General features: G+C 44.8%; 2 protein-coding genes across 8 annotated transcripts in view; both read left to right on the forward strand.

Moving 5' to 3' along the window:
* Positions 1 to 5,061, forward strand: part of LOC101161940 (protein-methionine sulfoxide oxidase mical2b) — a 66,396-nt gene extending 61,335 nt beyond the window's left edge. For all 7 annotated transcript variants that reach the window (XM_023955417.1, XM_023955422.1, XM_023955421.1 and 4 more), the window contains 2 exons: positions 3,425 to 3,498; positions 3,568 to 5,061. In XM_023955417.1, coding sequence (XP_023811185.1) covers positions 3,425 to 3,498; positions 3,568 to 3,776 — 283 coding nt within the window. In that variant the 3' untranslated portion in view covers positions 3,777 to 5,061. The remainder of the gene's footprint in view (positions 1 to 3,424; positions 3,499 to 3,567) is intronic.
* Positions 5,062 to 5,266: 205 nt separating this feature from the next.
* The window catches only part of LOC101161694 (alpha-parvin), a 34,295-nt gene continuing 16,266 nt past the window's right edge, over positions 5,267 to 23,295 (forward strand). The window contains exons 1-5 of the mRNA XM_023955424.1: positions 5,267 to 5,550; positions 18,512 to 18,601; positions 19,027 to 19,097; positions 19,996 to 20,098; positions 20,264 to 20,404. Of these exons, the coding sequence (XP_023811192.1) occupies positions 5,415 to 5,550; positions 18,512 to 18,601; positions 19,027 to 19,097; positions 19,996 to 20,098; positions 20,264 to 20,404 (541 nt within the window). The 5' untranslated portion in view covers positions 5,267 to 5,414. The remainder of the gene's footprint in view (positions 5,551 to 18,511; positions 18,602 to 19,026; positions 19,098 to 19,995; positions 20,099 to 20,263; positions 20,405 to 23,295) is intronic.

Consider the following 23,295-nt stretch of genomic DNA (forward strand, 5'->3'; position numbering starts at 1 on the left):
TCCTCTTGCCCTCCTGCCAGGCAGCTCCATCTCCAACATCCTTCTACCAATATATCCACTATCCCTCCTCTGAACATGTCCAAACCATCTCAGTCTGGCTTCTCTGACTTTGTCGCTGACACAGGCAACATGAGCCGTCCCTCTGATGTACTCGTTCCTTATCCTGTCTAACCTGGTCACTCCTAAGGAGAACCTCAACATCTTCATCTCCGCTACCTCCATCTCAGCCTCTTGTCTCTGTCTCACTGCTACCGTCTCTAACCCATAGAGCAGAGCTGGTCTCACCACTGTCTTGTACACCTTTCCTTTGAGTCTTGCTGACACTCTTCTGTCACACAACACTCCTGACACTTTCCTCCACCCGCTCCAACCTGCCTGCACTCGCCTCTTCACCTCTTTTCCACACTCCCCATCACACTGAACTGTTGACCCCAAGTACTTAAACTCCTGCACCTTCTCCACCTCAGCCCCCTGTAACCTAACGCTTCTACCTTGATCCCTCTCGTTCAGACACATGTATTCTGTCTTACTACGACTGACCTTCATGCCTCTTCTTTCCAGAGCAAACCTCCACCTCTCTAGCTGTTCCTCCACCTGCTCTCTACTCTCACTGCAAATTACAATGTCATCCGCAAACATCATTGTCCAGGGAGATTCCTGTCTTACCTCGTCTGTCAGCCTGTCCATCAACATAGCAAACAAAAAAGGGCTCAAAGCTGATCCTTGGTGTAGTCCCACCTCCACCTTGAACTCCTCTGTCTGACCTACAGCACATCTCACCACCGTCATACTTCTCTCATACATGTCCTGAACTACTCTGACATACTTCTCTGCCACTCCAGACGACCTCATACAGTACCACAGCTCCTCCCTCGGCACCCTGTCATACGCCTTCTCTAAATCTACGAACACACAATGCAGCTCCTTCTGACCTTCTCTGTACTTTTCCATCAACATTCTCAAAGCAAAAATGGCATCAGTGGTGCTCTTACGGGGCATGAAACCATACTGCTGCTCACAGATCTCCACCTTCTTCCTAAGCCTGGCTTCCACTACTCTTTCCCACAGCTTCATTGTGTGGCTCATCAACTTTATTCCTCTATAGTTGCTGCAGTTCTGCGTGTCACCCTTGTTCTTAAAGATCGGAACCAGAACGCTTCTCCTCCATTCCTCAGGCATCTTCTCACTCTCTAAAATCCTATTGAACAACCTTGTTAGAAATTCCACTGCTGTCTCTCCTAGGCACTTCCATACCTCCACAGGTACGTCATCAGGACCAACGGCCTTTCCGCTCTTCATCCTTTTCAGAGCCTTCCTAACCTCCTCCTTTCCAATCTCTGCTACTTCCTGCTCCACAACAACCACATCTTCCTCCCTTCTTTCCCTGTCATTTTCCACGTTCATCAGCTCCTCAAAATACTCCTTCCATCTTTTCTGTACACTCTCCTGGGTTGTTAGCACCTTTCCATCTCTGTCCTTAATCACCCTTATCTGTTGCACGTCCTTCCCATCTCTGTCTCTCTGTCTGGCTAGCCTGTACAAGTCCTTCTCTCCTTCCTTTGTGTCTAACCTGTCATATAGCTCATCGTAAGCCTTCTGTTTGGCCTTTGCCACCTCTCTCTTCACTCTACGCTGCGCTTCCTTGTACTCCTGTCTACCTTCCTCAGTCCTTTCTACATCCCACTTCCTTTTAGCCAACCTCTTCCTCTGGACGCATTCCTGTACTTCCTCATTCCACCACCAAGTCTCTTTACCGTCTTTCCTCTTTCCAGATGACACACCTAGCACCTTCCTACCTGTTTCCCTGATAATCTCTGCTGTAGTTTCCCAGTCATCTGGAAGCTCATCCTGACCACCCAGGACCTGTCTCAACTTCTGCCTAAATTCCTCACAAGTTTCTTCATTCTGTAGCTTCCACCACTTGGTCTTCTTTTCTGTTTTCCCTCTCTTCTTCTTCCTGGCCTCCAGAGTCATCTTACACACCACCATGCGGTGCTGTCTGGCTACACTCTCTCCTACCACCACTTTGCAGTCAATAACCTCTCTCAAATGACCTCGTCTACATAGGATGTAGTCCACCTGGGTACTCCTACCTCCACTTCTGTATGTCACTCTATGTTCCTCTCTCTTCTGGAAGTAAGTGTTGACTACAGCCATTTCCATCCTCTTCGCAAAGTCCACCACCATCTGTCCCTCCAGATTCCTTTCCTTCACACCAAACCTGCCCATCACCTCCTCATCACCTCTATTGCCCTCACCAACATGCCCATTAAAGTCTGCTCCAATAACAACTCTCTCTCCTCTGGGGAAACTCTCTATGACCTCATCCAACTCACTCCAGAATCTCTCCTTCACTTCTAACTCACAGCCAACCTGTGGCGCATACCCACTGACTACATTCACCATCACCCCTTCAATTTCTAACTTTAAGCTCATCATCCTGTCTGAGACTCTTTTCACCTCTAGAACGCTGTTTACAAACTCCCCCTTCAGAATCACTCCTACCCCATTTCTCTTCCTATCAACACCATGATAGAACAGTTTGTATCCTCCTCCAATACTACGTGCCTTGCTGCCCTTCCACCTTGTCTCCTGCACACACAGTACATCTACCTTCCTTCTCTCCATCATGTCTGCCAGCTCTCTGCCTTTCCCTGTCATTGTGCCAACGTTAAGAGTCCCTATTCTCAAACCTATGTTCCTGCCTTTTCCCTTCTCTCTCTGGCCACGTGCCCTTCTGCCTCCCCTCTTTCTTCGACCAACAGTAGTCAAATTTCCACCGACACCCTGTAGGTTAACAGCATCGGTGGCGGTCGTTGTTAACCCGGGCCTCGACCGATCCGGTATGTCTAAAGTGTTGTGGATGATTCGCATGGTATTTTGGCAATTTTTACGCCGGATGCCCTTCCTGACGCAACCCTCTCTATTTATCCGGGCTTGGGACCGGCACAGAGGCAACTGGCTTGCAACCCCTGTGGCTAGATTTTTTATTTAAATTAAACTGTTGCAGTGAAATGGAAATGATGTTTTTGGTTGTTTTGCTATTTGTTCATGTGTCGTCATGGCGATATTGATCACTAATATGGCAAGTTTTTCCTCGTATTGTGCAGCCCTAGCCTGGAGCAAGATTCACCAGATTTACACCGCTCTGACATTTTGCACTAAGACTCTTCTAACATGCACTAGTAAACAGTAGGAAGGGGGGGAAAAACAAGCCCCTCCCTGCTTGTGCAGTGTAAACATCATGAACTAAACGCGCGTTCTTGAACACGGTCACATGCCCGCTGTGTCCGTGGCTTTAGATGCAGCATGTGTGTGAAGATGCTGTATGAGGAGAAATCGACCTACAGGGGTTTGAGACCGGACATGCCTTGTGCTAATGTTTCCGAGCAGTTTAGATCTGACCGTTTCTCCTTCACCTCAGCGCTCAGGAGCTCCAACTGGAGGACAGTCAGAGCCGCCTGCAGCAGGAGCTTCGACACAGGATGGCCGTGGAGGGTAAGGCTCTTATTGTGAAACGGTGTCATCGGACAGTGACCACGTGCTCAGTTGTGCTGTACATCTTAGACACGAAGAAGAGTGCCTCGGAGCTGCAGGAGGAGCAGGAGATCCTGGCTCAGATCATGAGCACGGTGGAGAAGCGGGACACTCTGGTCTCCATCCTGGAGGAGCAGAGACTGAAGGAGCGGGCCGAAGACAAGGACCTGGAGACCCTGGTTCTGTCCAAAGGCTTCGAGTTCCACTGGGGTCAAGGAAATGACAGCTGGGGGCGGTAAACACAGGAGCTGTGGGCCCACCACACCGGATCACGTCCAGCAATGTGACAGGCATCCACCCGTCCCACACTGGAATATCTCTGCTGGTGAAGCCTCACTGCTTCACTTCTTCAACCTATCAAGTCTGTGTGAATCCTTTCCCAAGCCTCCATGAATGGACATGCATGTGTTTTCCTGATTTTAACTCAATCTGCCACGTCTGTCTCCACGGCAGTCGATGTTTACACACGTTTTAACCCGGAGACAAGTCTTCACACTGCACACCTCCTTTGCCTTTATGTTTTTAATCATTCATATCATCAGATGTGAATTTTAAAATGTAGCATTGGTTATACATTCATGTTTTAAAACTGAAAAAGAATGCAGTGAGATGTGCATGCTGTCGTTGCAAACTGCTGTTTTGATTATTTAAAATATAAAGGAATCTTAAATAAAATTTCTATTTTTAAACAAATGATGGGTATGTGTACATAACTGTGTTGGCTAAAGCCAGATCAACCAAATGTACCGGAACTGTAACTGCATCACTACTTGAAAACACAAAAAATAAAATTACCACCTCGGTTTTGTTTTTTAATTTAGGGTTTCTACTTTAATCAGACTTTTTGATTCAAACACTCATTAAACATAGAGCAGAGACAGCTTATAAACAGCTTGAAACTTCATTTGAAAAGGCAACGCAGTATAGCATGACTGACTAGATGTAGTGCATTCTATGCATAAATATATAGAAATGTATATCTGATTAGCAGATATTTTGTCTTAGAAGTTTGTGTTTAGTAAACTTATTTAGCCGCTGAGTGCTCCTTAGACACCATAATTGTGCCCACCTTGATCTCAACTACCTTTTTTGTGTCTTTTAACACGTTCTTGTGACAATTTTCTGACATGTTAAGAAAGATGAGCTTAAAAGTGCATTCTTGTTTTTTTTCCCCTTTAAATTCAAATTGGGAATCAGGAGCAAAAAGAAAAATGCCAAGATGGTATCAGCCTTAATGGGCGGACTACAAGCTCTGGGGAGGGGAAGGGGGGTCGGGGTTGCTTGCACCAACTGTCTCGCCCACAACTCAGAGGTGAATTTCTAATGAATTTCTTCCACTCTGCAGACACTATGTCCTGCCTTTTTCTTTGTGTTTGGCTAAAAACTGCATAATCATAAGAAACACTGGGAAGGGTTTTAGAACAGATCAAAAGATGTTTGGAGGACTTTGAATCGGCTCCTATGTTGTTTGTGAATGTTAAATGGACTTGTACCTATCACATTTAGTGTTTAAACACCCCCCCCCCCCCCAAAAAAAAAAAAACCCTGCTCCAAGCAGTTTTATTTATTTTTTATAAAAATCTATATGGAGGTGTGATCGTACAGTTGGTTGTGCGCTGAATTATTACTAAACTATTGCTGAGTGATTTTAATAAATGTCAGTAAAGAGACTTCTGGTTCTTTTCTTCCCGCCGTCGCTCGTGCCCCCCGCGCGCCTCCGTGGAGGAGGAGGGGCTTCTCCACGTCGGGACAAATGTCTGGAATTCCGTTTCCGCTTTAGGGAGTGGACTCCGATATTTTGTTCCCTCTTGCCCTAAAGTTGACGTCTTTTTGGGGGGCAGTTTTTCCACCAACTGTCCGGGATTTAACCGTCAAACATGGCGTCCTCTCCTCAAAAATCTCCGTCTTCTCCAAAATCCCCGACGCCCAAATCTCCGTCCACCAGGAAGAAGGATGACTCTTTCCTGGGAAAACTTGGTGGAACTTTGGCAAGAAGAAAAAAAGCAAAGGAAGGTAAAGAAAAGGAAAGCATTCAAAGACGACGTATTGTCCTTTTTATATCATGTGATTTAGTCCAAAGCTTTGACTCCACGTCTGCGGTTAAACCGCACAAAACGCATTTGGACTTGGTACCCAAAGTTTAACAGACTTGGACTAAAACTCGTCACACTTTGAAACTTTAAATGTCGTCACAGAGAAAGTGTTTTCCACGGGGGGTGTTTTTTTTGTAGCCGCGGGCTGCATTTATCCATGTAAGGAGTTGAAGCCTCCATTACTGTGAGGAATTTGTAAGCAGGGGCGGTCCCACCGCGGCGGAGATGCGGGCTCCTCCTCCACCCCCCCCCCCCACCACCACCACACATCCACATGTATACATGCATCCTATTTGGCCAGTGTTTTACACATGTGGACTCCCTATGGGTCACACACCAACAAGTTCTGCCATAACGATGAGGAACGCCACGTTTTTAAGATAAGATAGATAGATAGATAGATAGATAGATAGATAGATAGATAGATAGATAGATAGATAGATAGATAGATATAGATAGACAACTTTATTTATCCATTTGGGAGGTTCCCGCATGGAAATTGACATCTCCATCGCATACAGCACTGGTTGACATGCATATAGGAAAAGGAAAAAGCAGCACAGTGACTACAAAAATTAGAAGATTAGAACAGTAAGAAACAATTTAAATATCTACAAAAACAGCATATTCCAAAAAAAAAAAGGTCATTCCGGCCCAGGTCAAAACCGTCTAAATCCTGAAACCATCACTGATTCATGTTGTCTTTTTCTGATCTGGTCGCTCTGAAGACATTTCAGCTTTTTTAACTACTGATCACAGGAGACACAATTCCCCTTGACTGTATTTATGTCACTCAGCAGCAGTCCTGGACTGTTTCAAAGCTCATCTTTTGTACTGCGACTGTGAGCCGAACAGCATTCTCAAAAACACTTTTTATTCTTATTTAACCTTTATTTTTTACCAGGAAGTCACTTGAGATAAAAGCTCTTTTTGGGGAGAGACCTCGCCAAGGGGCATTGGCACACAAACAAACATAACAACTTGAAAATCAAACTTTATTAAAAATCAGCTGAAGAATAGCATGTTAGATAGATAGATGACTTTATTAATCCCACAATGGGGAAATTTCATTTATCTGTGGCAGCAACACGACATTCAGAAATAATCTATATAATATAACATCAATAAAGGACATCACAAATGACATTTATATTAGATACTTAAAAATATTACTAAAATTATTAGGAAAAATTATTATCAAAAATGAGATTCTTATTAAATAAAGAAATAAATATTAAATAAATACAGCTGCAAAAGTGTAAAAAACATGCGGTCTGCAAAACATGTAAACTGTAAAAAAACATTACAAATTTTTTCAAAATACAGAAATAACTAATGAAGTTCACACCAAGAACAAAAACAAACAACTGTTCAGGAACAAAAAACAATTTAAAATTGAAAAACAACAACTACAACAAAAAGTAAATGAATCAATGACTAAACAGAAAAACACCCCTGGGACCGTGGAGTGTCACTTTGACACGGTGTTGTACAGTCTGATGGCTGTGGGGAGGAATGACCTGCGGTAGCGCTCCTTCTTACACTGAGGGTGCAACAGTCTTGTGCTGAAGGAGCTGGTCAGCGCCTCTACAGTTTGGTGTAGGGGGTGGGAGGGGTTATCCATGATGGATGTCAGCTTAGCTAACATCCTCCTGTCCGCCACCTCCTCGATGGACTCAAGTGTGCAGCCCAGGACAGAGCCGGCCCTCCTAACCAGTTTGTTAAGCCTCTTCAAGTCTCTGCCTGCACTGCCCCCCGCCCAGCACACAATTCCATAAAGGACCACTGAGGCCACCACAGTGTCGTAAAAGGTCCTCAGCAGCTGTCTGCACACGCCAAAGGACCTCAGTCTCCTCAGCAGGTGGAGGCGACTCTGGCCCTTCCTGTACAGAGCATCGGTGTTGTTGGACCAGTCCAGTCTGTTGTTCAGGTGAACATCCAGATATTTAAATGTGTCCACGACCTCAATGTCTGAACCCTGGATGTTCACCGGTGACTGTGATGGTGAGGACCTCTTGAAGTCCAGGATCAGCTCCTTTGTCTTGCTGGTGTTAAGCAGCAGGTGGTTAACTTCACACCAGCTAACAAAGTCAGTGATGACCCCCCTGGACTCCTGCTCACCCCCCCCGATACACAGCCCACAATGGCACTGTCGTCTGAGAACTTCTGCAGATGACAGTGGTGGGAGTCGTAGGTGAAGCCTGATGTGTACAGGGTAAACAGGAATCGGGAGAGCACAGTCCCTTGAGGTGCCCCCGTGCTGCAGACCACCACATCAGACACACAGTCACGCAGCCTCACAAACTGTGGCCTGTCTGTGAGGTAGTTGATGGTCCAAGCAACCAGATGTTGGTCCACACCTGCAACCTCCAGCTTCCTCCTCAGCAGTGATGGCCGGATGGTGTTGAAAGCACTGGAGAAATCAAAAAACATGACTCTCACAGTGCTCCCAGGGGCCTCCAGGTGAGACAGGGCCCGATGCTGCAGGTAGATGATGGCGTCATCCACCCCGATGCCTGGTCGATATGCAAACTGCAGCGGGTCCAGTGCTGAGCTCACCTGAGTGCGGAGATGGCTGAGGATGATCCTCTCCATAGCCTTCATCAGGTGGGAAGTCAAGGCGACAGGTCTGAAGTGGTTCGGTTCCGTAGGACGAGGTACCTTCGGAACCGGAACCAGGCAGGAAGTCCTCCAGAAGACTGGTACCTTCTCCAGTCTGAGGCTCATATTAAATATGAACAGCATCACCACACAGAGCTGGTCTGCACACTCCCTGAGGAGCCTGGAGGTGATGCTGTCAGGGCCTGTTGCCTTCCTGGCCTTTGTTCTCCTTAACTCCATCCTAACCTGATTCAGGGTGAGGCAGAGGGGGGTTGGAGGATGGGTGGGCGGTGGCTGGTCTGGTGCTGTGAGTCGTTGGGGGGGTCCCTTTGCTTCTGTTGGAAGAAGGGGAGAGTGGACTGTTTGGTGCTGAGGTGGTAACAGCTGCAGCTGGGAGGAGACGCCTGAGCTGGAAAGGTGTGAAGAGGGGGCCGAGTGGGTTGTGTTCACCCTTTGGTGACAAACTCAGAAAGCGTTGTTTTAAAGCAGCTTAGGCAGATGAGAGTTCTGAGCACTGATCCATGAGAGAGGAGGAGCAGCCCAGGAAAGAGCTGTGTGGATCCTGGGAACAGACAGGAGAAGCCGTGTGAGGAGCGGGAGTTGTATCCAGGAGACGGCATAAGTACGATGGTAGTTTTCCAAGAGAGGCAGAGAGGACAGCTCCCAGTGACGGGTCCTGCTGGCACCTATTAGCCATTGAAAAGGAATTTTGGGGCATAGTGAATGACTCTCCAAAAAATGATGACATCACAGCTGAGGAAACTGTAATAAAAAAAGGGGGGGGGGGGTCTAAAATCTCCTATGGATTTCAAAAAAACATTTCAAAATCCACTAGCGAAACCAATACAACTTTTCAAACTATTATGGGATTGCCACAAGCTTGATGGTCATTTTGCAACAAAGTGTGACATTTGGGGATTTCCACATTTTCCCTCAGTATGGGAAAAGGAAACTTTGATCTTTACAAAATTTCACTAATTTCTATCTACAAACAGAACTGAAGTTTTGTGACCTTTGACCTCAAGAAAAACACCTTTAGCACCTTCTGCAAATGTAAACTCCTGATCTATTGGCTCCTAACTCTTTGAGCATGATTGGGAAACTGCTCCAGATTAGAGCTTTTGGAATCAGGAGCTGTGAATTTTGAGGCGAGTCCTCAAAGGTGGCGGCCTCCTGTTGCTTGCACTTTTTTTACCGCGATATTGTGAAGCTTTAACACACGAAATGCTGGTCCAAGCTGAACGAAACAATATGACATACAATATGAACCTATGAAGAATGTGGGCGTGGTTAACAAAGACATCTGTTGCCAAGGAAATCCATACATTTACATTTTGCAAATTCTTCTGAAAATTGCATAGACCTGTTTATCTCACCAAGACGTAAAATGGTTGCTATGGAGATAAAACCAACAGAAAAGCTGCCGTTTGTGAGACTTTTTTCTTCTTCTTTTTCAAGAATTTGCCAGATTCAGCCCTGACCAGGGTGGCAGGGGCAGAGGGGGAGAGTAAGGCGGGTGTGAGGGCAGGTCATATGGGGGGGCGGCGAGGCTAAGGGAGGGTATTCCCGGCGGACCAGACTCCCTTGTTGCTTTAATTTTTGTTCTATTCTCATTAAGACTTGTTTTCATTACAAATTGTAGACATGTCAGTAAAAGTAAAAGTAGGACCCCAGTGATTGTTTGATACCATCCAGCTGAGCTCTTTCACTTGAGGCAACAGCCGGAGTGAAACCTGCATCTGTTTTTGGAAACCGGGAGGTTCCGTGTTGTCCGGTCCAGCCAGGATGGAGATGAGGAGCTGCAGAACAGATGTCAAATAAGCCCCAATGAAACACGTGTGATAAACCTGGTTAATCCTGAAAGAGCCGTGAGATGTTTGCATGTTCAACAGTCATCATGCAGACATCTGATCAGGACTGAGGTTGTGCAGAATTCGTTGTTGTTTTGTGATACACGTCTTCCGACCTCCCCAGGTGAAAGTTTTTTTTGTTTTTTGCATATTGGGATCAGTGGACGTCGTACGCTCTGCACTCTTTGGCCTCATCTATTAAAAACCTGTAGAATTATAGCGTTTCTTTGGAAAATATCCAGACTTTTAAAGAAAATATCCCTAAAGGCCCGTTCACACCGGGACGAATTTCGTGCGCGATTTTCGCCGACGTTTAACGCCTCGTGACTAAACAAAGGGCACCAATGGGAGTGTGCACACCGACGCGAAAAAACGCCACGCGACAAAGCGTCAAAAAAAAAACGCCTCGGGTTGTTTTTTTTTTTTTTGACGCGTCGCGTCGAAATCTATTCGACCAATGAGAATGGCGCTTTTGCACACATGTCTGGAGCCTCTGAAGTTACAGTAAAACACAACTTGGGGGGGCTCAAACACAAAACTGCCTTGCTGAGCACACATACCAGCGAAGAAGATAGACACCAAGTAGCGTCTACACTGCCGCGAAGAAATAATGACGGACATTCTAAAATATCCCTGAACCAAGCACCAGTTGGAGCTACTGGTGCTTGAAATATTCATGTTTTCTTTGTTTGATTCGGACAAGCGCATAAATACTTGCTCTCTTCTTCTGAGGGAAAAGCGACTTTAAGAAGCGTAAAGTTGCGCAGCGCCACCTTGTGTATAGGAGTATTTCTGTTTACATTAAGCGCCATCTAATGTCAGGGAAGGAAATTGCATGTTCGCTCGGCTCATCGTCAGCGAAAATCGCCTGGGTGTGAACACAAAAAACGTGGCGAAAAACGCCTGGCGAATATTCGTCCCGGTGTGTACGGTTAAGTCCTCTGATGAAAGTTGACCTGAGCGCTTCAGGCAGGAGTAGGATGGCGTTCAGGGCGGGAGGCCAGGCTTTATCGTGGAAGGAGAAAGGTCTGGGCCGTTTGGATGATTGTTTAGTGTCACTCAGTTTGCTCCGTCACAGCTGAGCCCTGGTTTATGTCCGTGTGAAACCACATTAAAGTGGGGCTGGCCGGTAGAAACGCAGAGCAGTGTATGGGACGTCTGCAAAGTGTTCCAGTGATTTGATGGAAAGCGTGGGCTGGACCGCTGCCGGGCTGATGGTTGAATAAATTGAAGTCTGCGCGACGTTTATGACAGCCGCTGTTTAGGGGGAGGGGGGCGTTAGAAGAGACGCTATCAAAAACTAGAGGAAAAACTGGGAGGATGTGGAGGTTTAAGGCGAGAGAAGGTCAGAAGGTTTGAGCGCATGGGTGCAGGCCGCTGCAGCACGTGAGCGCAGAAAGGAGAGCTTTACCCCGGTGTTGGGGTGGATGTCAGCGGGAGAGCCAGCTCCGTGGAGGAGAAGCTGCTGACCAGGAGGGGATGCTTAGTGGACGGAGGCAGAGATGGGCTGTGGAGCGCTCTGCCCTCCAGGTAGGACGCCGTTTGGGCGTGTGACGTGCTCTTGTGTAACATTCAACATGAGGCTTTTTACTGCGATAAGTGCATGTCCTGGTTTTGTGATGAAGGGGGAGGAGTGATGTGCTGTGAGGACACCGTGTCTCTGAGTCCTCTTCTGTCTGCTGCTGAACGGCATCTTTACCATCACACTGGAGAAACAGCTGTTCAAACACAATATCACCTAAATAACTGAAGTGATGATTGCTGTGATCCCCGTGCTCTAATTAAGGAGGTGTGACTGTAATGCGGCTGCAGCACGGCTGGAGTCCAATTTTATTATTAGTAGGGGGTGTTTTTTCATTCTATTCAGTTTCTGTCTCACCAAAATATAGCAGCTACAACTCTTCTTAAAGCTGGTAAAAGAAAAAACAAGTTTATTCCCTCCATAGGACAAATAGTTTTCATTTGTCTGAAGCAAGTTAAGAATTCTACTCCTGCTGTTGGATTTAGTTGGTCTAACTTCTTTTGGCCTGATCTCCAACCCCTCCCTGATCGTGTTTCTGTCTGGATTTATCGGTTAACTAAAGAAAAGACAAAGTGAGTTCAGTGAAATCAACTGGATGTGTAGGAAGAACTGTAAGCTGACCTGCAGTCTGGTGTAGAGCCCTGCGCGGGACTATTTTCTTCATCCCGCTCCCGCCCGCACCCGCCAAATTTCTGACCAATCCCGCCCGCTCCCGCAACGTATGCGTTACACTCCCGCCCGCACCCGCAAAACTCATAGAATTTAGTCCCGCACAGTAATAGAGATGCATTGATTTTGTATCGTCTCCCGTCCCGCAGAAAAAAACACGTATTTTTATTGATATTATTAAAGAGATTCATATCCCTCCTCCAGCCTCATCTTTTCATGCATTCCTCTTTTGTGTAATGTGCAACATAATCATTAAATATATTTTCACAAATCCTGTTCGGTAAAAAAAGTGTGCGTGTGTCCGCGACATTGTTTGTCCACGACAGACGGCCTGAAGCGCGCTGAACCAGCTGGGATAGATGCAGGTCAAAGTCATTTGCAGGAAGAAAAACATTGTAATGGTTCAACAGAGCTGAAAATCTATGAATTAATTTTTTCCTGACGGAAAAATACTTTTTTTTTTTTTAGCTTCAGCCTTTTCCCGTTTTTGCTGTTTTGCGCCTCAGTGTGGCATCGAAACGCAGATCTGAACACGATGAACCTCGTTTGAGGTTCTTTTCTGCTTCATCAACTGACATCATGTCCCTGTCAGGAAACCTCTGCTTCTTCCTTATCCCGCGCAGTGTTGCCAGATAGATTGACAGCTCTTTCATCCTTCTGTTGCGCTAGAGCGTTCCGACTAACGTGTTAACCTGCTATGACCGTATTTTGCGCTCTCTGTGGAATACACTGGGAGCGCGGGGAAAATAACTCTAAGCTGCAGAGGATGTGAACAGGTGAACAGGTAGAGAGGAGAAGCATGTAAAGAGGCGGGGGAGGGGCTTTGGCTTCAAACTCTGTCAGAGAGATGGAAACACGGCGTCAGATTGAGACGCAGCTTTCACTGCAGGAGTTGAAGCAGAGACTTTCTCTGGGATGATTCTATGAACTCAAACATGGAAACATGATTATCAAGCAGAACTCTTTAAAATAATAAACCTGATCTCTCCACATTCTTCGTGTCTACCATGCATTGATGCACACATCGCTCCATGCAGCGATCAGACCAGAACTTTAGCTGATAGCTCCGCCCATACGCGACCGCGGTATCAGGCTTTAAAGAACACAATTTCTAAGAGGCGGGGCGGGGCGCTGCACACCCCCAACAACAGGTTAGATGACAGTGGCCATTGGGCGTCTCTACCTGGTGCTTTCACGGAGCTTCAGTACATAAGACTCCAACAGCCGCTCAGCCTAACGTAGTCCACTATTATATATTCATGAGATATTCATGGCAAAACTGATCCCGCAGAGTTTTTTTTTTGCCGCCCGCTCCCGCCCGCAGTACAATTCAAACCGCCCAATCCCGCGAGATTTGCGTTAATCCCAATGCAGCCCTCTAGTCTGGTGGATCTCCACATGTAAGGGAGAAGTTACACTTGAAGCCTTCAGCTACACACTCTGTGAACTTCAGACCAACAATACTTTTAAGACCCCCTCTCAGACTCATTTTGTTATCAAAAGTGTTGTTATGAAGCGCTTGATCAACACGCCAACATGGACTGATGACGAGAACTTTGACACCATGAGAAGTTGGGATGAATTTGATAAAAACGGAAAGACTTTCAGATCACACGAGCAAGAATTTTATTCCCCACAGAACAAAGTGACACTTAGTGAGCCCATCTTAAATGGGATGGTGCTGCAGAACTCAAGAGTTTTTGGGAGGAGGACATGGTTACCATGGTGACTGTGGTTCAACAGGTTGAGGATAATAAGGTGATGGGTTTCTGGAGTGTTTTTCTGAATGCTCCAGATCTCCTCCAAAGGTAAAACTTCAGTCATCGTCCTGCTGATACAGCGGGGGACTTCCATTAGGGAAACATCTGGAGCAGATGTTTAAAGTCTTTGTGGATCTTTCAGGATTCATTGTTCCTTCAAAAAGCATCCAACTGCTAGGGTTGGGCAATTCCCTTAAATTGGCAGTAGACGATGTTTGCAGTAAACCATCGGGATGGATGATGATAACGTCGGGGGGGGGGGTATTTTCAATTTTTCGTTATTATATAATTATTATTCGTTGGGGGCCGGTTTAGCTCGTGCTGGTTTGCGGCGCCTTCCGTCCCCGAAACCAGGGTTCGACTCCGGGCTGCTCCCTGTTCCTTGCTCTACTTCTGTGCAGGTCCCAAGCCTGGTTGCTTTGAGAGGGTTGCATCAGGAAGGGTATCCGGCGTAAAACATTGCCATGTTTATCATGCGACTCGTTCGCTGTGGCGACCCCTGATGGGAAAAGCCGAAAGGGAAACAACATATAATTATTATTCGTTATTTCCATGATCCATTCTATGATCCAGTATAAACTGAGGGAAGTGACTTTAACAAAAAATAAATATGACAAACAAAACAGAAAAGAAGTAGTCCGCTCCTGCGTTTGATCAGTCAAGTGGACTGAGTCTCTGAGCAGACAGACTTTGTGTTTGAGAGAAAGGGGGGATGCTTTGTTACTTGTGCGCTACGTTATGGAGACTTTGGACTGCGATCCGTCCCGCAGCTCTAGGTGACCGAGCTACCGAACTCAGGAGAACCGGGTCCCGACTAAATAAAAGCTGATGTTATTCCCACATATTTACGTGCAGCCAGGATGCAGATTGCAGCATTTCCTGCATGGATTATGGTGTCGACTCGCAGCGTGGCGGGGGCGTGGCAACACGATGGTGTCTCTCCATGGTGATGGCTGGGGGGGGGGCATTCATTAACTGTTTATGACAACTGGACTGAGCGTGACATCATCCATAAAAATGACGTACTTCCAGCTCCAAGTGAATGAAGTCAATTCAGTCGCTGTTTTTTCGCAGAAGGGACGCTTCGGAGCTCGACATTGTCGATAAGCAGTAATTGGTCAAATTGGTCTGAATCATTGCACATGAGAACTGGACTAAGCAACCCCCCCCCCCTCCACCCTCGTGTTGAATAAAGGAAGTGCCTGCTTCCATATACTTCTATAGAGACATAAGGTGCTGTCACTGAGTCATTCTATTGGTCAGAAGAACCATTCTTACCCTGATACCTTTTATTAACATGTTCTTGATCATCTTTTCTTTTCCATGATATTTTTTGCCGTACCACAAGTTATTCAAGTTATAACCTGACCAATCACATGCTTCAATAAAAGTACGTGGTCTCATGTCCGTTTGTGCAAAAGTTTAGTTTGTTGTTTTGGTCTCCCTCATTCAAGCCCATACCATAATATTTCTTCTGCCGAGCTCAACTGCTAGCTGAAACAGTGCAGTCTCACGTCACACGTAAAAGCCTCACTCTGATTGGTCGTTCAAGTTTCATGACCTTTTATTGCTCTTCAGTTTCAAATGCTTTTATTTTTCTGGAAGTGGTGCAAAGTTAGCAGGAGCATTCGGATAGAAGCTCTTGAGCAGTGAAAAAGGAATGCAGGATAAATGGTTTTGATTCCTCTTTTATCAGCTTTTACTGTTTGCTGTTGAGCAGCATCAACAAGCAGCACAACTCTCCGTTCTCCTGCTCCTGCAGTGTTTACGCCCACATTGTGCCCTTTTTTTGGTTGGGGTTAAGCAAAATGATTCTGGATATTTCAGTTTGGTGTCTAAAGGTGTATTTTTTTTAATTGTGTAGAATGAAGCCGGTGTGTTGCGCTGCAGCACGGCTGGATGTTGTCGCTCTGCTGGTAACTTGCAGAATGGAGGAGGTGTCACTCTGCAGGACGATTCTCCTGCAGCTCTGAGCGCATGCAGAAACACGCCGCATGCATGCGCGGCGTGGAGGGTGTTGATTGGGAGGATGCTGCTTCCATGGAGGCAGAGAAATGCACAGGATGTTCACCTCACGCCCTCCGCACATTCACACACGGATCCTCCTCTGGCAGAAGAGAGGCATGCTGGGCTTCAAGTGGGGGGGGTGAGCTGGCAGATCTCAGCTGAAGTGTTTGTGGAATCGGGCAAAATTAGGCTTTTCCATCTGTGTGGCCTCATCTTGTCTATCTGTGATTGTTTGCTTTTTTCTGTTTTGGGCCTTTACAGCTACAGCTCAGCCCTGAAGACAAAGATATTTGCACATTTTCTTCATTAAATACTAGTTAATGACATCATTTAAACAATCTTCATCCTTTCTATCAGAAAGGCTTTTAACCAATTCTTCCAAGTTTTCACACGTCACCCCGTTATTAATCCAGCTGCACTGGCTCCCCATCCGCTACCGAGTGCATTCTAAAATCCTGGTTTTTTAGTGGTCTATAGAAAAGTGTGCAGCCGTACACCCCCAGCAGCTCCCTGAGGTCATGTGACCAGGGTGTGCTGGTTGTTAGGAGAACACCGTTAAAAAGTGGCAGAGCCTCTGCAGCCGTGGCTCGGCTTCCTCTCAGCCTCAGATCTGCAGACTCTGACTTTTCTTTTAAAAAGCAGCTAAAAACTGTCTTTAAAAAGAAATTAAAATAAAAAAGTGTCTTACTGTGAAGTACTTTGTGATTTTTTTTTTATCTTGAAGGCTGCTATACAAATAAAGTTTATTATTATTATTATTATAAATTCACACATGGAGAAAATTACCCTTTGGTTAATGAGAGAAAATCTCACTATGGTAAAAAAAAAATTAACTTGTATTTGACTAATAATGAATAAAAATTCTATGAAATTGAACTTATGCCTCAGACATTATCAGCCGTGCTTCCACACAATAGTTGTGTTGTGTTTTAGAAATGATAGTGTTAATAGTGGAGCTGCAAGGTAAAGAGCATGTGCCTTCCTTCAAAGATCTGTCCTGCAGTTTACATGAAGTACATGAGTACATGTTAGAGTGCAAGTGCAGAGAATCTGCTCTAAAGTGAAGGGAACATACAGCACTATAAAAAAAAGTCATAGTCACAGATATAAACTCTGTTCAAACACCAGAAGGAGATCGAGTTGGTCATTTTTTAGTTTGGGCTCATTCAGCCACACGGGGTTTAAAAAGACAACCATTCATCCACACCAGCAGAAAAGCCACAAGAATCCAACAGACCAGAGGACGGGAACACATCACACCGGTTTTAAAATCACAGCATTGTCTCCCTGTGCGTTTCAGGATTTTAAAATTCTTTTAATGGTTTATAAATGTTTTTATGGTCTTGGGCCTTCTTATTTAAATGATCGCGGACCCTGATGTCCTCTGGCGCTGGCCTCTTAGTTGTTCCTGAGGTGAGGACCTAAACCTATGGTGAGGCTTCGTTTTGCCATTACGGTCCTCGCCTGTAGAACAGTCTGCTGGAGAACCTCAGGGCCGCAGAGACTGGAGAGGTTTTTAAGAAGAGGCTCAAGACCCACCTTTGTAATTTAGCTTTTAGTTGATTTTAATTGCTAATTTATTCTATTGGTTTTAGTCTAGGCTATTTTAGGTATTTATTTTCATTTTATGCATCTTATTCTCAATTTTATGTTTTTAATTTTAGTTTCTTATCATGATTTTAGCCCCAGTGTTTCTAGTGGGGATCTTTTCCTCCAGGGCTTGCCGGCTTGGCCGTTGGTTGTTGCTGCAGTTGTTGCCCTTGCTGGGGCAGCTGGGGCCTAACTTTACAGCTTCACGGCTGTGAAGGGGACACCAGTGATGTCCCGGTCTGGGTGGGCACTGTGGCGATGCTCCCATTCATCGCCACCCATTCATACCATGCTCCCATTCATACAAAGGATGGGAGGATTCCCAAATACTGTTTCCTCACAGCAGAGCCAAGCCATACTTGTTTGTTTGTTTGCTTATTTATTTATTTAATTATTTAATTAACTATTTAAGCTACAAAGTCATCATTCTTGGGTCATGTGTTTTAACGGTGGGGAGTGGGAGGGGTGAAGGGTGGGTTGGGTTTTTACTGTAATGTGTGTGTTCTGTTTTTAATGTCAAAGCGCTTCAAGCTGCACAAAATGCATAAGAAGCGCTATTTTATAAATAAAGTTTGATTTGATTTGACATTCCTCTGTGACTGACAAAAACAGCTGAAGCTGATGGCTTCAGCTGACACATCAGACGTTACATCATTCACAAACGTGTGGATGTTAAAATCCTTTACTGTTCATCTGAAAGGCTGGATGAAGTGCTAAAGCTAACCATCTGAGACTGGTGGGAGACAAAAGTCGGCCTTTGCTGCCTACTGTTTTAAACATATTTTCCTTCCGTTTTGATTTCTAAACTATTGACTCTGGGATGAGGAGATCTTCCTGTCGGTGTGTGACTGTAGTTTATCTGTAATGTTGTGTTTGCCGTAGTGTCTGAGCTTCAGGAGGAGGGAATAAACGCCATCAACCTCCCACTCAGCCCCTCACACTATGAGCTGGACCCTGAGGACACCATGCTGGGTAAGCACAGCTTCCTCCAGACACATCCACATCTGGGTCTGGACTCACATCCTTCTGAAGCTACCCTCTGATTGGCTGGATGCAACCGAGTGGCAGAAGAAGGATTTTCATTCAATATCAAACTTCTGTACTATTGTTAGACTGCAGCACACTCCATTCAGGTCATGGTAGTGAACTGTTGAAGACATCAGTTTTTGTAAAGTGTTAAAAACCTTCCTGAGGTCATGTGTTAAATGTATTTCTTAAAAATCAATATGGAAAAGTGTTATTTAGGAACCGGTTAGGTCAGGATATAAAAATTGTTGGAATGGACCCAATTTCAGACAGATGCTTTTATGATGAAGGCTTTCATGAGTGGCTTCTAGTAGCAAATGATGAGTCAGAAGTGTTGTTGGCTTTGATGATTGATGATCTTCCTCCACCAGAGGAAAACGAGGTGCGGACCATGGTGGACCCCAACTCCAAGCATGACCCCAAACTGCAGGAGCTCACGAAGGTCTGAACTTTCATTTATTCATCTACTTTAAAAAAATCTGTATTTCAATCCCAGACATTTAAGCTCCTTCCAGAGCAGCATATTTGCCGTTTTTATTTTATTTTATTTAGCACCATCATCCAATTGGTTGTCATAGCAACAGCTGTCACAGGGCAGTGTTTTTCAACCAGGTGTGCACACTAGTGTGCCGTGGGAAATTACCCTCATTCACTGATCTGAAAACATTTACCATCTCCAGGATTTCAGCTCTTTGTTCATCCAAACAGGCCCTGATAAAACACTGAGTAGTTAGGAATATGAAAGATCATAAAATACTTTTTTCTTTGTGTTTATTTGATTCTATTAAAGACACTTTGATTCTGCTCATAAAGTCTCTCAGTTCCATCAAAAATACCAGCTAAAGCTCGTCTTTAGCGGTGTAGCTTTCCACAGAATCCGGTGTCAGACCGTGGAACAAGTGAACAAAACAATGAAGCTCAGAGAAGAGAGTCTGTCTGCCATCACTGCATCTCCCATGATGCATTGGGTTAAAGTGACAGCATCTCAGCGCACAATGAAGTCCCTGTTAAACGTCTTGAAACCACAACAAACACACATTAAACAGTTTTTCAATCTTCTAGCTTAACTTTTATTACATCTTTTAGAAAAAACAGCTGCAGCTTCCAGCTTTTTCTGCCACAATTATCACAAAATGCTTGTGAGATCATGAAGGGACTGTAGATCAATACAGACTATGAGTTTCTCCTTTTTTAATTTTTGGATGCTGGTGTGCCGCTGGATTTTTGTCAAGGAGAAAGTGTGCTGTGGCTCAAAAAAGGTGGAAAAACACTGTCATAGGGTATCCAACGCTCTCCTGGTCCAGTGTGATTGTATCAGGAGTCTGTTTTCGGCTGTCCAGGTGCTGATCGACTGGATAAACGATGTTCTGGTGTTGGACAGGATCATTGTGAAGGATCTAGCTGAGGATCTGTACGACGGTCAGGTTCTGCAGAAACTGTTTGGTGAGAACGTGCTCAGCTTTGGTGTTACTTTACTTCGAGAAGTGACTCTTTCTCAGCTCATTTCTAGCAGCAGCTAATTTTAAAATTGGATTTAGTTCAACACTTTAGTCCTGCTGAATGTTGCTGGTTGTGAAGTCATGAGCATCTCTTTGAATTCGGTTTCAGAAAAGCTGGAAGGTGAGAAGCTGAATGTAGCAGAGGTGACCCAGTCAGAAATCGCTCAGAAGCAGAAGCTGCAGACGGTTCTGGAGCGGATCAACGACTCGCTCAAACTCTCCACCAGGAACATTCGTTGGAACGTTGACTGTAAGGAAGATCTGCACTCATCATTTCCAAAACTAGATGTGCCTGTTGGTGAGAGGATTACAGGTGGACCCACATGGCTTTTTCAGGGCCGATAACCCATACTTGGAGCTGATATTCATTTGCAAAGTGAAACTATTGCTATCAAAATTAAGAATATTACAAACACTAACGATTAACTTTTTTTAATAAAAAAAAAACACTTAAATTGAATAAAAGGCTCCTAAACTTGCCATTTATTTATTTATTTTTTAAGTTAAATAAATAGTTCCCTGAAAGTTTTCATTGTAATTTAATAAAAACGTCAGCATATATAAGATGACTTATCTTTGTGATGAGTAGAAACACAAAGAAAAGGCGCAGGGACTTCCATGGCTCAGAAACATATCCAACATATTGAATTAAGAGATGGCTCCCTGATGTTTTATCAAGTAAATAAAGGAGAGTTAAACGCAATTAGAGGAAAGTTTGACTGTTAAATAATCAGTAGTTCCAGTTAAGCAGCACGAGATGGTGGTGCAAAAAGCAAAGTGGCTCCTTGTGTTGCTGAAAGTGCTGCAGGAAGTATACCCGCTCACAAATCGCTCAACAAACAATCACTTTCTTTTTAGTTTTTGCACAATCAAAGGTTTTAAGAAACATTTGTGTTAATGCATTAACAGTGACAGCCCTGGTAATGAAGCCCCACTCATAAAATAGAAGGTTTATAGAGTCAACCTTTACTGTAAATTCAGTTCAGGATACAAAGCAGCCCTTCCTTCAGGTGTACGCTGTCAGGATTCCCACAGGTGAGTGAGTTTCAACTGAAGAACCAAGAAAAGATGCATGTCTGCCCCGTAAAGATGACCAGGAAGCATCCATCTAATGAACCTGCTCAATCCCTGTTTTGGGGTCATGATGTAATTAATCAGGTGTGAGTACCGGCTGCTACCACGTGCACATCCTGTGCTTCATGCACGTGTGAGACGCAAGTGTCTATTGCAGGGGTTTGGCAGACTACGGCCCGCGGGCCAGATCCGGCCCGCTGAACAACATCAAAGACGCAGGATTCTTTTCTTCTTTCAATCTGGCCTCGCGATCGAGACCTGCATAGAACGTGACGTCGTATTCCACCCTTCTACAGGCTGTGGCCCGCCCTGAACCCCTCTAAAATCTGTGTCAAATACAACAGTCTTCCCTTTCTACATTACACTTCCTCTTTCTCGGCTTCACTGATTCTTTTAGTGCGATCATGCGACTGCTTTTCTTTTCTTTTTCAAACCTGTCCTGTGTCCTGATTGGCTGGAGACCTTGTCAATCAATCTCCTGCCGTGTCTCCTGTTGTCGCGATCAGATCGTTGTTTTCATTCTAAGATCCTGGCTTGTTTTTCCATAAAGGTTTGAACTTTGAGAGTTTAAACAGGAGAGAAAAGTCTGAAAAAGTTCATGTCTGTCTGAGAAAAGTGTCTAGTGAGGAGTTCACGGATTTCATCTCCATGAACGTAAAGCTGTGCTGATTCTATAATGCATATATTTAAATGCCCAGCTGCAGCAGAAGACACAAGAATTGGACTTCACAGTTGTGCAGAACTCAGCGCAGCTGCTCAGTTTTCTTTGTGACGTTTATCACAAACTGTGAGATGTGTGAGGAGCTGCAGCCCTCCAAAGTCTGAAAAGACTGTGACAGGAGGACAAGGCTTAAGGAAGTGAGACAGAGCTTCCTGTCACGGGGCTGCCATTCTGGCTTTATTTAACCCGTTCCAGAATGAAAACAGAGTTCTGTTCAGCTCCTTTCAGTTTGGTCGATGATACTTCGTCCCTCTAGTCCTAGATTTCATATATATTTTTAGGCTTTCCTTTGTCTGCACTGTAGATCTTATAATGTTGTATTGGACATAAAGGCGTAATGAAATCAACCGACCTGAGGCCTGAAGGCCGTGGCGTGTGCTGCAGGACTTCCTGTGGTTCTGAGGTTTAGAACTGTTCCACTGGAAGGCTAACTGGAGGAGAGGGCAGCAGGAAAGTACAGAGTGTATTTAATTCTGAGGGTATAATCATAAATGGAACAAAATTGATTTTGTGAGAGCGGGCCCCACAGAAGGGCCGTATCAAATGAATTTCTTTCAAACCACATAATCATTTCTGCTGCACCTCTGGTGGAGTGGGCGTCCTTGAAAAAATCCATTGGCATGAGATGTCCTCAAAAATGTTGAAGTGTACAGTCAGTCACATGGAATTTAATTTATTTCACTGCTCTTTTATTTGAGGAGTTTTCTCTTAATTCCGTGTTTTTCTTTCCAACTTTCAACCTGCCTTCAGATTCTGCAGAAAAACAGCCTATTTAAGCACAGGAGGGGCCCCCCCTCACTGCGGGGGCTCTAAACGCCTTCCAACAGGCTGCAAACTGCTAGTGAGTCCTGCTTTTCTTTTATTTGGTTTTTAGTTGGCTTTTTTGTACAATTTAAGGAGACTGGGTACGTCGGACGGGCCGACCCTCTCCTGGCCGACCTTGCAGTTCAGCATTAAACATAATTTTTCTAGTTTAATTTAGTGTTTCTGCCTTTTTTAGCCGAACCAATCTCGTATTTTTAATATAACTTCAAGGATTCTTTTGGTATCTCTTGTTTGTATTTACTGCTGAAGGTGGACGACCTTGCCGTGTAAAACTCTTTGATTGTAAATTCCATAAAAGATAGAATAAAAAAAACATTGTGCTTGCTATTTGGCACCCCAATGTCATTTGATTAAAAGAGAGAAAGGGTATTAAAAACTGCAGTTATACAAGTTTTTCCCATTTATTGAAGGTAAAATTGACAAAGAATTCCATAAAGCCGCCAACAGAATGTGTTGAAATTTTTGGTGATTTGATTGTGATTGTCATGTCTGTCATGTAAATTGTTTCTGTTTTGGGTCTG

This window comes from Oryzias latipes, chromosome 6, assembly GCF_002234675.1.
Source record: "Oryzias latipes chromosome 6, ASM223467v1".
NCBI lineage: Eukaryota > Metazoa > Chordata > Actinopteri > Beloniformes > Adrianichthyidae > Oryzias > Oryzias latipes.